This window comes from Lolium perenne, chromosome 3, assembly GCF_019359855.2.
Source record: "Lolium perenne isolate Kyuss_39 chromosome 3, Kyuss_2.0, whole genome shotgun sequence".
Lineage (NCBI taxonomy): Eukaryota > Viridiplantae > Streptophyta > Magnoliopsida > Poales > Poaceae > Lolium > Lolium perenne.
This window is the reverse complement of record NC_067246.2, coordinates 280,794,071-280,808,049: the sequence shown is the minus strand read 5'-3', so window position 1 is coordinate 280,808,049 and position 13,979 is coordinate 280,794,071. Positions and strand designations below refer to the sequence as shown.

Below are 13,979 nucleotides of genomic sequence, written 5' to 3'. Positions count from 1 at the left end.
GGAACATCCTACACGTAGTTGAGCCTAGAGATACGAAAGATGATGGAAAGCTAGTCCCAAAAGAGGCCTAAAAACCAACATGAAGTCGATTCCCGGAACAATCCCTTCTAGGGTCAGCCAACTACACCTTACGCACTACCGGATCGTTCAACCCGTTTGCAAGGCCTAACCATGCGGATATCAAACTAATCCTTGGAGAACAAGGAATAACTATAACAGATCGGATCTACCAAATAAAGATTAAGCAAGATGCTGCCCTTACACCCGAGATAGGTGTAAGGGCAGCTAGATATTGAGGGACAGCGTAGCTAAACAAGCGTAACATTAAAGCATCGACGTCAACCCCAAAACATCTACGATAAGGGTGTTGCTCGCCATCAAAAAGGCTTCAGCACAAGCAACACCAGCAACAAATAAACAGATACTGCCTAGATCGCAAGATGCGATCTAGGCAGCATGACGCTTACCCGGAAGAAACCCTCGAAACAAGGGGTGGCGATGCGCCTGGATTGGTTTGTCGTGAACGTGATCGTCCTCTTTCTCAATAACCCTAGGTACATATTTATAATCCGTGGACTTTCTAATTCAGGAATAAACCTAGTCGTGTACGAGCTAAATTCTATCTCTTAATTCTAAACTAAGATGCAATCTACCATAATGTACAGATACACGGGTAATCTAGCCCAAATTCTCGCACAAGGCCGATTCAGAGACACTTCGTGTACGTATCCTCCAAGCCCATCTCAATTACAGCCCATCTTCTGATTTGGCCAAAATCTGGTGATAACACATGGTTGCAAGATCAATGAACAAATATCATATTGTTTCCTAAAACACTTGCGGAAGCTAAATGTTAAGATATTCACGTAAAAAGTTGTACTCATAAAGGATGACCTTCCTATACGTAAATGAAATGTGTGTAATAAATAATGTTTTTGTGATTCAGAAACATTGAGCATTTTAATGACATGGAATTGGTTTTACACACATGGCAACACACTCCACAACAATATGAAAAAGAAATAGAGAATCAGAATAAATAGATTCAAAAAAAACTCGAAATAAATGAATTGAATGAAACAAATAAGTGAAAATAAAGAAATTTAAGAACACAAAGTTAAGCAAAAAACTACAAATCCTAAAAAAATACGGATACTTTAAAAATAAATGTGAGAATCTTATAAACGTAAAACTTAGAAACAAGGGGAAGATATGAAATATTTTAAGTATTCCAGAAAGTCAAGAAAATCAGAGAATTTTCACAAATAATACATGTTCTTTATGAATCCCTTAAAATTATTTTATTTCATTTATTTTTTCAATTTAATTATTGTTTTTCCATAATATTATTCAATAACATGTTCCGCTTATTTTTAAAATTACACTTTTTTTTATTTCCGGCATTCATATTTTTCGAGGTGCATCACTCGTCTTTGAAGGAAATCCTAACGATTAGTTCCTACAAGCACAATAATGTTTTTTATTAATTAGTAATGTAAGGTTGATTTTGGTTACAAATGCTTAACTTTTGAAAATAAGATAAAAAAACAACTTGAGGAGATATCAAATGAAATGAGGTATTGGGTGCATCAAGCCATCGTGTTTTGACTCGTAGCGGGTAGCTAGCTAAACAAATGTTTATGAAAAGGATTTCATCAAAGAAGATCATCGTTGCTAATCACAAGTTCACAACACTCGTCTATACCTAAAATGTTACGATAGTTCAACATGGACTACATATAGATTGAAATTAGTAAAGATGCACACTTAAATACATATGGATGCATACAAACACGGAGAAAAATATGGAACATTTTATAATTCTGAATGGATTGATACCAAAGAACTCGATGAGGTTGAATGAACAAAACACGATTATTGTAGTTATGGTGGTCAATTACACACATAGAGCCTTAAGAATTAAGGATTTTACATAACACCAACAATTATATATCCGAGAGGCGAAAAAATGTCAACATAATAGAACTTAGCTTCGAAATATCAATTGTGTACCTTTTTAATCATCATTACACATACATGCATATCTCTGGAACACTGTTATGCCAACTACCAATATATATGATCTCGTCTCAAGGAATTTACACACTATAATATGATAAAGAACATGACGGGCACACGGCACTGAAATGCCGGACATGTGTAATGACGTGGATAAAGTGCCTTACACAACGGAGAAAATCACACATAGCTCTTGATGGCGGAACTATATCCGCTCTGATCATCGTAGTACTTAGACCACAACATGACGCCACCGTACTTGGGCGAGCCCTTGATGAGCGGTAACACACGTGACGTGAGCTCGTTGGCAGGAATGAATCCCGTGCCTGCCGCATCCTTTGAGCTGGAAGCTGGCAGTCCCAGAAAGATCTTACCTGCCGGCACCGATACCCACTTATTCCACGCATCCATGAACGCAGTGCGCCCTGCGTCGAATTGACACTCCTGATTGTTATAGAACTGCACCCACACATAATCAAACAACCCTGTGCTGATTGCGCCGCCATCCCACTCATCAGGGAAAGGGCACTGCGGTGCCGCGCTCAACAACACCGTCTTCCCGCCGTTGTTGCCCAATTTCTTGAGGTCTGTGGCGAGGTTGTTCCAGAACTTAGCACCGCCGAGCTCGATGTCGAAGTCGATGCCATCGAGTACAGCGTCGCCGAGGGGGCGCGAGGAGGAGGTGCCACCCAAGAAGTTGTTCCACAGGTACATGGCAACCTGACTAGCATCACCGGGGGACGTGAGGCCATAGTTCCCATCGGCACCGCCAATTGACAGGAGAACTTTCACGCCACGTCTCTGGCACGAGCTGATGTCCTTGCTTTGGCTTCTGCAGCCACCAGACGAAGGATCGCAATGGCTTGCAAGGTCTAGTTGTGGTGTCTGGCCTTTACCGAACTTGGGAAGGAACGCCAGAATGACGAACTCATAGTTCCCTGATGCGCATGTTTCAGCAAGCGAAGCCTCGCCGTCATTCTGGCCCCAATAGATGGCGATGCTGCCTGCGTGACACGTCACAAGGAGCCCCAAAAAGAGGAATGTGATGAGCTGAAAGGGAGTGAGAGCTCGGCTTGCCATGTCTGGGTCTGCGATGAGTACTGCGAGCGTGTGTAGCTGCTAGATGCTCACTGTGCTGGAGAGGCAGTGAGGTGCGCTCTGAAATTTGAGTTGTGATATGGCTTGCGTACGTTTGGTGTTTTATAGCGGATTTGATGAAGCATCTCAGCCCCGTAGTGTCCCGGATACCGTGGCTCGTCCGCTCCTGCATCCGAATTTACTGACAGCTGCGGCGCGAAAACGTTCCGTTGCGTTGGGATGCCTGCATGCTTATCTTAGTCGGAGTGGTCAAAGAATGATTAGTGAAGCTGACTGCGTTCAAATCACAAACATTATTCTTCTTTTTTCGATGAAAATCACAACCGCTCCACCTTATTAAACTAGAGCACCAACAATACATGCATGCGATTAAAAAAAGAGTCTTCTCCTTGTTCGCTATCCCAGCAGAGCACCGGGCAAGCTGCATATACAAAGTCTTATATGATTGGTGATAGTTTACTGCAGCACGTAGTGCTGATAGTGGTTTGATAGTAGGTTAAAATCTAGTTTACCGGCAAAGGACAGAACATGTTTAAGGTCGGTTGAGGCAACGAACAACTGCTTGGTAGTTCCTTTTTTTTTTGACACAAATACAGTGGGGAAGGTTCCCACTATGTCATTTCATAAATTTTTATAAAAGTTCATATTTACATGGTGGGGAGCAAGTCCATTCATAAAATGTCTAACCAGTCCTGCATGCCCTTTTTTAGACCTGGTTTAACTCGATGCCTGATAGTGGCAATCGATTCTCTAAAGAAGGAAAAACATCTATCTACGTCTATGGTCTTCTCATAAAAAATGATTGAATTTCTTTGGTTCCAAATACTCCAGCAACCTGCTATCATGGCTTCCTTGAAGAATTTGTTGAGATATCTATGCTTTGCTTCAACTATCATGTCAATAATATCCAGTTCTGTGTTCCATTCTTCTCCAATCCTCCACCAGAAATTTTGACTGAAATCACATTGGAAGAAAAGATGCATCATGCTCACACGTGTTTCATCTTCACATAAAACACATATTTGATTTTCCACGTAGAAATTCTTTCTAAGCATTTGTACTTTAGTATCCAGTCGTATCAGTAGCCAAAAGAAGAATTTCTGTTTGGGTAAACATGCTGATTTTCAGATCCATTTGAAAGGTGGTGGTGCATCAGGTGCATTTAACAGAGCCATATATACTTTTTTGGCAGAATATCTATCACCTCCCCATGGGAAAACCCATTTATCATGTTCATTTGAGTTTTCAATGCTCAAACTGTTTAGATCATGTGAGAGTTCAACACACTGATGTGCCGCAATCATAGACAGAGGAAGATTGAATATACTGAATATATTTCCATGTGCAGGTGTAGATGCCTCCTTGACAGTAATATTCCCTTTCTTGGTACGTGAAAGAAAAAAGATGTGGATATTTATCCTTCAGAGCTATATTCCTCCACTTGTCATGCCACATCAGAATACTGTTGCCATTGACAGGGTACATGTTGTAAGCTGTTTAAATTCAGTAATCAGAGAAGTACAGTCACACCACTCGAATGACCCTCTAGTAGAATTTACCAACGGTAAAGCTCCATTTTGGTAGTAGGCCTGCCAGATCAAATTGACCCATGGAATGTTATGGTGATTATAGAACTTATATAAATTCTTCATCTGTAGTGCTTTGCTCTGCTCTCTTAAATCCAATACTCCAAGTCCACCAGCACTTTTTGGGAAACAAATTTTCTTCCAGCTTGCCAAACACTTACCATTTTTATTAATTTCTTTCCCATGCCAAAGGAATTGTCTACTTGCTTTCTGTATATGATCTAGATTTGTATTATGCATTTTAATAGCACATATTGCATGATTAGGCATGGCAGAGATAACAACTTTAATAGTAACAAGTCTGGCACTGTAAGACATCATATTTGAAAGCCCAGATAGTCTTTTATCCACTTTGCAAATCATAGGTACTAAATCATCAACTCTTGGCCTTGTAGTACCCATGGGAAGTCCCAAATATGTGAACGGGAGAGATTCTCTTTTGCAACCAAAATGGATTCATGGCTGCAAGAAACCATCCTATTCATGGCTGCAAGAAACCATCCTATTCCTCCAGCTGGATCTGAGATGGAGCCTGTGGTTGCACCAACTTGGGAGATGCATCTCATTGATGATGAAATGCTCCTGAACTTTGATCTCTCCCTGTTTGCACATGGTGGTGCTCCTCCTCCTAGGACTAGATCTGCTCCTGATATGGACATGATGTTGAAGATAATGAAGAGTATGATGAAGATGATGATGAGGATGGTGATGAGGACTCCCCACCCACTGGAACAGAGTTCTATTGATGGGAACGCTAGCATCCCTACTCTTTTCTTCGCCTTTTTGGTGTTCGATGCCAAAGGGGGAGAAGAGAGTAGATTCTAGGATCACGGGGTTCCTCGGTTGTTGCACAAGCCATGCCATTGATACTTTATTTGCTTCTTACTTGGGTTGTTATATTTGCTTGCTTTCATTTCCGGAACCATTTGCTACTTTGAATAATTCGTGTTTGAACAAGTTATTGTATGCTTAATCTCTATGTTAGGATGATTATGCTTTATGCTTATATCTTGATATATACCTGTCCATACCATGCTTGTTTCCTAAAGATATTGGGGGAGCTTCTCATATTCTACAAATGGTGCACTTTGCATTCAAACTCAAACTCTTCAAGTGCACACATTATGGGGGAGATGTCTTAATATCTTATATGGAATCAAGGTTTGAGCTGATCATAATATTTATATGTGAGTCTAACTTGGTTTTTCATCGTATACTAAAAAGGGGGAGATTGTAAGGGTATTTTACCCTTATCCATTATTTTGGTAACAATGACACCATTGCTAGAGTAATCGGACTAATACATGTCTATAAGATTATTCCCAGGTATTAGCCAAATAGGCATAATGGTGTATCAACGGAACAAGAAGGTAAAGGGAGACCCCCACTTCGACAAAAATGAAGAAATGATGTTCTGCCTCTGGCTGGTCTATGGTCCGGTTGGACCGGCCGTGGCACCGGCTGGCCCGGCGCCGACCGGCCCCTGGACCGGTGCCATCCGGGTGCTATCCAGTAAAGCCTCCACCTCCGCCCGGTGTTCGCCCGGCGCACGGTCCGGTTTGGACGGGATGGTTGATGCGTGCAGTTAACACACGTCCGTTGGGAACCCCAAGAGGAAGGTGTGATGCGTACAGTAGCAAGTTTTCCCTCAGTAAGAAACCAAGGTTTATCGAACCAGTAGGAGTCAAGAAGCACGTTGAACATACTGTGGAAGATAACTATTCTATTTCTTATGATGACACTATGCCTCCAATCTTTGACAATTATTATAAAGAATGCTATGAAACAGGTTATAATTATCCTTATGAAACTTGTAATAGTTATGATGGGATTGCCAAAAACCATTCCCTTAGTATGCAACTTGTTTACCATGTTCAAATTCTTGATAATGATCCTGTTCCAATTACTATTAATAAGAAGAGTTTTTCTTATGCCAAAATTAATGATACTTTTATGCATATGAACCATGATAAGAATGTTTTAAGTGATGGGTATACTGTGGATTTCATCAATGATGCTACTGAAAGTTATTATGAGAGAGGGAAACATGGTTATATGCATCTTAATAATATTAAGTTTTCCCTCTTTATGTTGAGAATCTTGAAGTTACTCGTGTTTTATCTTCCTATGCTTGTCACTTTGTTCTTCATGAACACAGCTCATGTCATACCATCACAATTCTGGAACAGAGCACAGTTGTTCATAAACTGTAGTGAAAAAAAGTTGCTGTATTGAAATGAGCCAATCATGATCCTTAATCTTTTAGCACCTACATGTAATGTACTTTGATTTTAAAAGAGGTTTTAGCCTGTATGATCCTTCAGCACATGTATGATCCTTTATGTTTTAGCACGGTTGAATGTAATCAAAGTATATGGTCAAATGGTTTTAATCTAACCGAAAGCTGTTCACTCAACTGAGAATATCACCAACACTCAACTGAAGAACATCTACATGCTCCTCCCTTTGGCTTCCGCCGACTAAATCACCAACCTAGGAAACATGATATGCAGAAGAAAAGTTATTGCCACATAGAGCTTCGCAATGTAGGATCCGATTAACAACAGAGGTTGAGAAGAGGAACGGCTGAGGGTATGGGTGATGTACCTTGTGTTGTGCCTTGTCCAAGTCCATTATGGCATGGTCGATCTGTGGATCCATCCTCCCGAGTGCATCCAACACCTTTCCATTGATCAGCCGCAACGCATCGGCGACCGCCTTGGCGAGGAGCCTCCGCTTCTCCGCCTCCCTACCGGCATCCGCCTCGGCCGCGGACGCGCGGTGCACGGCCTTGTTGGTGTGCAGGGCGACCTCCACCACCGGAGCGCCGCGGCTCTCCAGGATCTGCTTCGCGCGCCCGCCTTGGTCATCCCTGCTGGCCACCATGGCCACACCTGGAGCTCTGCCGCCTACACTTCCCTCCGCTCGATCTCCCCTACCCTCCGCTCGACCTCCCCAGCCCTCAACACCTCGTCGTAGCGTGGCCGGCCACAGGAACGAGCGCGACCATCCTGGGCAGCCGGCATCTGCATATGCTTCCGCTCGTCCCTCATCCGTGTGGTGCTCTGAGGTCACCAGGAGGAGGCGCACCTGAGCGTTGGAGGACCGAATGAAGGTGGGAGAGATTGAAGTGGCCGGGGCGATGGGAGGTGAGGCGGCGACAGCAGGGACGGTTGGTGGCGGCGGCAGCGGTGGAGCAGGAACGGTTCGGCGACGACGGCGGATGGGTCGGGAGGCGCTAACCTAGCAAGCGGCGGCGCTGGTTCCGTGGTTCGTGAGAGAGGCGATGTAGTCAATGAAATGGATTCGTTGGGCTTGGCCCATTCGGCCGCGATAACGCGCGACGAAGTGCGACGATGAAGGGTTTGACGTATTGGTAGAATAAGGAACACGTTCCTCCTTTTTAAGTAGTGTAGATTATGTTGTGGAATCTTTGGTAGTAATGTTTGAAGCAGCTAAAGTGACATGTCATTTGTCTAGTTTGGTGCCTTATTTGGTTCCTAGGGGAGTTGGCACATTTGGAACACACTCGCACGGTGGTGAATTGGTGGATGCAACGCCCACGTATCACAATTTGATTTAGCTTTGCTAGCTTCTTATAGTAACAAAAAGATAATGCTAAAAAAGAGATTATTATTTGCAAATCCTCCACGTGCGCGCCAAGAGTCTTAAGTCGCGAATATTCACGCGAGCGCACGCGCTATTTGTGTGTGATGCATGTCTTTCTACTACTATTTGGAAGGCACTAAAGATTCTCCCTTATAAGTTGGTCTCCACCTCTCTAAAGTAGCAAGGTGGGACTAAAAATTTGCCATGTTGCTACCATTTCTACCCAGACAACGGTTGGGCCTTATTCGGCCCAAACCAGTAATGCGATTGAGGCTCGGTAGCAGAATGAAGGGTTGGTTGCAGCATGGAGACTGACTAATTGCTTTAGCTCAGTCAATCATATATAGAAAAGCACCCGGTGCACCATTAGACTTATTTTACTTATTAGTGGCACCGATTTTCATTAGTGCCAACTACCAAGTATAGTAACGCTTAGTTTTTTATTACGTAAAATATTTTGTACTAATTAAGCAGCTACATGCTGTGCATCTCTTGTTGTGATGCTTGTTCTTCTATCTGACAACGTGATCGAATACTTGCTCCAGCTGGGCCAATCATATATAGGCGAGCAGCCGGTGCACCATTGTTAGACGTACTTAGTATTAGTAGCATTAATTGAATTAGAGATAAGTAGTAAAGCTTAGTTTTTTGTTACGATAAATGGTTAGTACTCCCTCCATTTCAATAAATAAGGCATCATTATTTTTCATTTTTTTTAAACTAGAATTACTTTAAATATATAAAAATTATCGGTATAAATTTAGCATCGTTAGAAAGTGTCCTTCAATACGAATCCAATATTAATTACCAATGGCGGAGGACGAACTAAAACTTTGGTGTGGCGGAAACGATAATGCGAAAATAACATAGGATTAAAAGCAGGGCTAGGTTCATGGTAAATTTAAATTCTCGTTGAAGCCAAAACTTGCTAGAATGGGAGCTCCGTCCCTACTAATTACGTACAATATAATTAAGATTTTGTTACTCAAAATTTGGTTAAAGTTCGTATTAAAATACTTATGGTCCCTACTCATGAAAATGGAGGTAGTAATACTAGCACCCAGCAGCTTGCGGCTAGTTTCCTTTTTGCTTCTTGCCGTTCGGTTCACTTGCGACTCTTCTTTAATTAACACTATTTCTATCTAATCGATTGGCGGTTCGACTGCCCGTTCCTCAAAAAAAAATGAAGATAGTAATTAAGCAACTACATGATCCGCCTCTCTTTCCGTGATGCTCGGTCTTCCGTGTGACCAACTCATGACCAACTACTTACTCTAACTCGGTCAATCATATATATATGCAAGTGCCCGGTGCACCATTGTTAGACGTACTTAGTATTAGTATCACTGGTTTTATTAAAGGTAAGTAGTAGTACCTTGGTTTTGAAACATAAGCTTTTCTAGAAAGGCTAGTTTAGTTTTCTAAAAAGGCTTACATTATAAAACGGAAGTAACACTTGTTACACCTACATGCTTTGCATCTCTTGCCATGTGACGTGGGTTCTTCCGTCTGACCTCGCTTTAGGCCAAAACTAGGTTTTTTATTTTAGCTAGATTTGTCTAGGTGACTAACCACCTCCTGACTTTCCAACCAGGTGCATCACATGCTAGCGCTATGATGGGCACCAATGTTTGACGTAATTATTAATTATTACTAAACAATAGTGCTTAATTTATAATTATGTTAACATTTATTACCTCTGGTCTAATTTTTAAGGTTTTTATAATTTTTTTATAAAAGTCAAACATGAAATGTACAATACAAGATATATCATGAAATATATTTTTGTGTGATGTCTATATGGTTTTGTAGTTGTTAATAGTTTTTCCTAAAAGTTTGGCCAAACTTTGCTTAGCTTGAATTTCAAAAAAAATATAAACCTTATTTATTAGAACATGCTAGTAGTACTAATAGAGCACCGTTGCAAGGCTCCAGGCTCTCCGGTGCCAGCCAACCTCATCGCCACCTTCTTGTTCGCTTCTACGCTCTCCAGCAGTCACTTCCGGCCACCATGGTTGCTCCGCGATCATCGACCGTTGTCGGCACTATTCGGTCACCATGGAGATTGGGTGTGAATAGACCATGAAGAACTATAGGTGGTTAGATTTTTGCCGGATGACGTGCAACATGGCGGATGGCTAGGACATCCATGCATGTTACGAGCTAGCTCCATGCATATCCAGCTAATTAGTTCATCAAATTAAACCGAGTGCGTAGCTGTAGCTCATATATGCAGTTATTGCATGAATTGCTGGCCCTCCGCCTGTGAATAAGTGTATGTTTAGGTTCTGTTTAATTTAACCAACATTTTACCAAAAAGTAGCAACATATATGACATCTAATTACTATTTTATGAAGCTAGTTTTTAAGATGGATCAGCTACTTTTCTCGAGAAAGTTAATCAATTTTATTGAAGTTTGACTTTTCCAAAAGATAAATGTATATTTATTTGTGAACTCAAGGAGTAGTTTGTGCATGAACTGTTAGTCAGCTAGCGAGCGTGCATGGCCCATGCTAACGACCAATTTGCTAGCTAATGGAGGCGCGTCTGGCCGGAGATATATGTCATTGGTAAAGACCGTGCAACAACGAGTTTGCGGGCTCATAGCGTGGTGTCGGCGCTGCTTTCGTGTGTATGGCTAGTGCTCGAAGAACCATAGTCTGCGAACTGCATGCTGTGTCAACATTCTGGTGCAACCATGCCCTCCTGGTTAAGCATTACTGGTGTATACCGATCGGTCAACCGTAATCATGTTACTTGTTTCATATTGATATCCCAATGATATTGCTCTGATCAGTAATGTGTACCGATCTGGCGCAAACCCATGCTCTCTGGCGCCAACCATACACGATCGTCAGTTGCATGCATGTGCAAACGCCAAGGCAGCCATGCCACATATATACTGTGTTATGGATTTAAACGATTCATCTGTGAGGCATGCGTCACAATAATGAGGCATCCATCCTTCAGGTGTATGTGCAAGAAAACATCAAGCATCAAAGCATTTGAGCATGCACACGGCCGGGAAATACACACATCTTTGTTGTTGGGCAGCAATATCAGCAAGAACAAAGCACAATGGTCAGGGTCCAAAATAATTTTATCTTATGTTATTTCTGATAGCATTCCATGCATATCAATTTTTAAGATGGAATGATTTCTTATATTTTGTGCACTTATAGTCTTGTACTGGTATAGCATGCTTAAAAGTCAGATGGAGATACACGGAGGTACAGGGGACAGAGACACAGAGAGATAGAGAGAGTCGTGTTTGTGACTTTTTTCGTGTGGTTTCATCGTGTTTGTGGCTTAATTATTCTACTAGTTGAATGCATGTGCGTTGCTACGGGTTTTGATTTATTTTATCGCACTTATAAACATAGTATATGTAGAAATTCATGTGTCTAGAAATATATAGCCATATAGTATTTTCAAAATAATACGGCGCTGCTTTGCTTAATGTGTATTTCTAAATATTGAACCCAACTTATTATTGCTTATAAAAATATGAAGTCAACAAAAATAGCATGTTTCAGTTGAAATGTCCTTATGGCGACAAACTCTAGTTTCTTCTTAGTTGACAACGATATAAATTATCCTACTCTACACCCTATATGTTTTGCACACAATGGGATATGAAACAGCTCTGCTTTGTACCTCTCTCATGTTCTTTTGAATCCAACATACACGATCTGTCATATTATTTCTAAATTTAAAATGGATCATAGCTCGATATATTGAGATCAATTTCAAAGATATATATGAAATGGTTGTTAGGATCAATCTAAAATGAAAGCCTTTGTTACATGAAGCCTTTGTTACATGATGGTCATGCATCAATCATACACTGAAGCAACCTAGAGTGATGTCACATAACCACAATTCATTAGGGAGCGTTCTCACTGGAATATTGTGCGTTGGAATCACCGTAAAGCAACTGAGAATGGAACAACATCAGAAAAACATGCTTCAAGAGTAATATCATGTGTCAAACCTTCCACCGTTATGTTGGTTCAGTTAAAAGCTTGCACTGGCCCCCTCGCGTCGCTCCCCGAGCGACGCCAGGGGCAAAAACCTAGCGCCGCCAAGCTCCTCCCCGCCTTGGCCTCTCCCGCCGCTGCCGCCGGCGGCCTCCTCCGCGGCGGTGGCGGCACCCCGCTGCCGAAGGTGGTCGGGGAGTTCTGGGCGCGAGGTGGAGGGCCGGCTCGTGGGGGCGGTGGCGGTCGGGGCTTGAGGAAGCCGAGCCGGCGGGCTCGGGCGGGGGGCTGCGGTGGTGGCTGCTCGCCGGCGCTGCGGTGGTCGCAGCTGCTCCGGCGACGGTCGCCCTCGGTGCGGGGCCTTGCGGGGCGGCCTGGTCGGCGTCCTCCCAGATCGAGATCCGCTCGATTTGGGGGGCGTGCAGGTCGGCCTCGCTCAAGGAGGCCAGGGCGGCGGCCCTGGGTCGCCTTAGTGGCGTTGGTGGTGTCGGGGTCGTGCCCCCGACAGCGGGCAGCCGGCAGGGGAGGCCGGTCTGCATCTCCGGCGCCGGCGGTTGGCTGGAGAAGAGGATGCCAGGGCAGCGGCCCCGGAGACGCGGTGGCGACGGGGATGTGCCGTCCCAGCTTCTCCTTGGCGTGGCGGTCGCGTGAAGGTCGGAGTTCGGGGGGCTGCGGAGGGCCACCGCGTGTGGCAGGCTAGCTGGGGTGCGACGGTGACAGGTTGACGCGAGGGGTCGGCCTGTTGCGCGTGGAAGCCGGAGCGGCGGCTCCGGGAGCGAGGTGGTGGTGTTGCTATGCCTCTGGCCGCGTGGGCGGCAGGGCATGCTTCCGTTGGCGTGGGCGGCGTCTCTTTGGCTAGTGGTTTGTGCTCGTCCGGCGTTTGTGGAGGCGGCGGTCATGGGTCTCCGGATGAAAATCTTGCCCGACTTGGTCGGTGCCGACAACGGCGTCGCCTTCGGGCGTCGCTTCCTTCTTGAAGGCGTTGTCGTGGAGTCCCGACACCCCTCCACCCATCATTCCAGGGTGAATACCCAAATCCGGCTTGCCGGATTGGATGACGGCGGCGTCTTTGGATGTCGTGACCTCGTTGGAGGCGTCATTTTTTGGAGTCTTGGAAGCCACTTGTTGTCGATGCCTGCACCACTGGTCTGGGTCGTGGTCTTCGGGTACCGTCGGTGTGCGAGTGCCGCTGGCTTGCTTCTTGCGGCTTGCCTCTCCCCGCGAAGCTTGAAAGGCCTAGCCGTCTCCTTCGGCTCTGACTTCCTTTCCAGGGACGTGGACCGGGCAGTCGTGGTGCTCGCCGTTGCCGTCGTGCTGGTGTCATTCGACGGTGCTCCGTACCTAGTTGAGCTAGGTCGTGTGGCCAAGTGTGGTTTTCACCGGTTTTCCTTAAAACTGTGCCGTGTAGGTTTTCTTTGTCTGGTTTTCCTTATAAACCGGACACGGGTGTCGAGTTTGTATCGGTTTTCGGTCGGTTTTCCTTATAAACCGGCTAAATTTCCCTCTTCTTAATGAATAGGCAGAGCTCCTGCCGGTTGCTCCAAAAAAAAAACCTTCCACCGTTACTATAAAGTCATCCAACTTTGCCACATTATCTATATCATTAACGAAAACTAATACAATTAATTTTCCTCGTTACTTGACATTAGCTATAATGGAAAATTTTAGTACTTTATTGTACTCACGTTT

General features: G+C 43.9%; 1 protein-coding gene across 1 annotated transcript; it reads right to left on the bottom strand.

Moving 5' to 3' along the window:
* Nucleotides 1-2,199: 2,199 nt before the first annotated feature.
* Nucleotides 2,200-3,099, bottom strand: LOC139837675 (acidic endochitinase SE2-like). Its single transcript, XM_071826994.1, has one exon. The coding sequence runs from the start codon at nt 3,097-3,099 to the stop codon at nt 2,200-2,202; it is 900 nt and encodes a 299-aa protein (XP_071683095.1).
* Between the last annotated feature and the right edge of the window lie 10,880 nt (nt 3,100-13,979).

Excerpts from the sequence above, each read along its gene's own strand:
- LOC139837675 (XM_071826994.1), bottom strand. The coding sequence starts at position 3,099 with ATGGCAAGCCGAGCTCTCACTCCCTTTCAGCTCATCACATTCCTCTTT.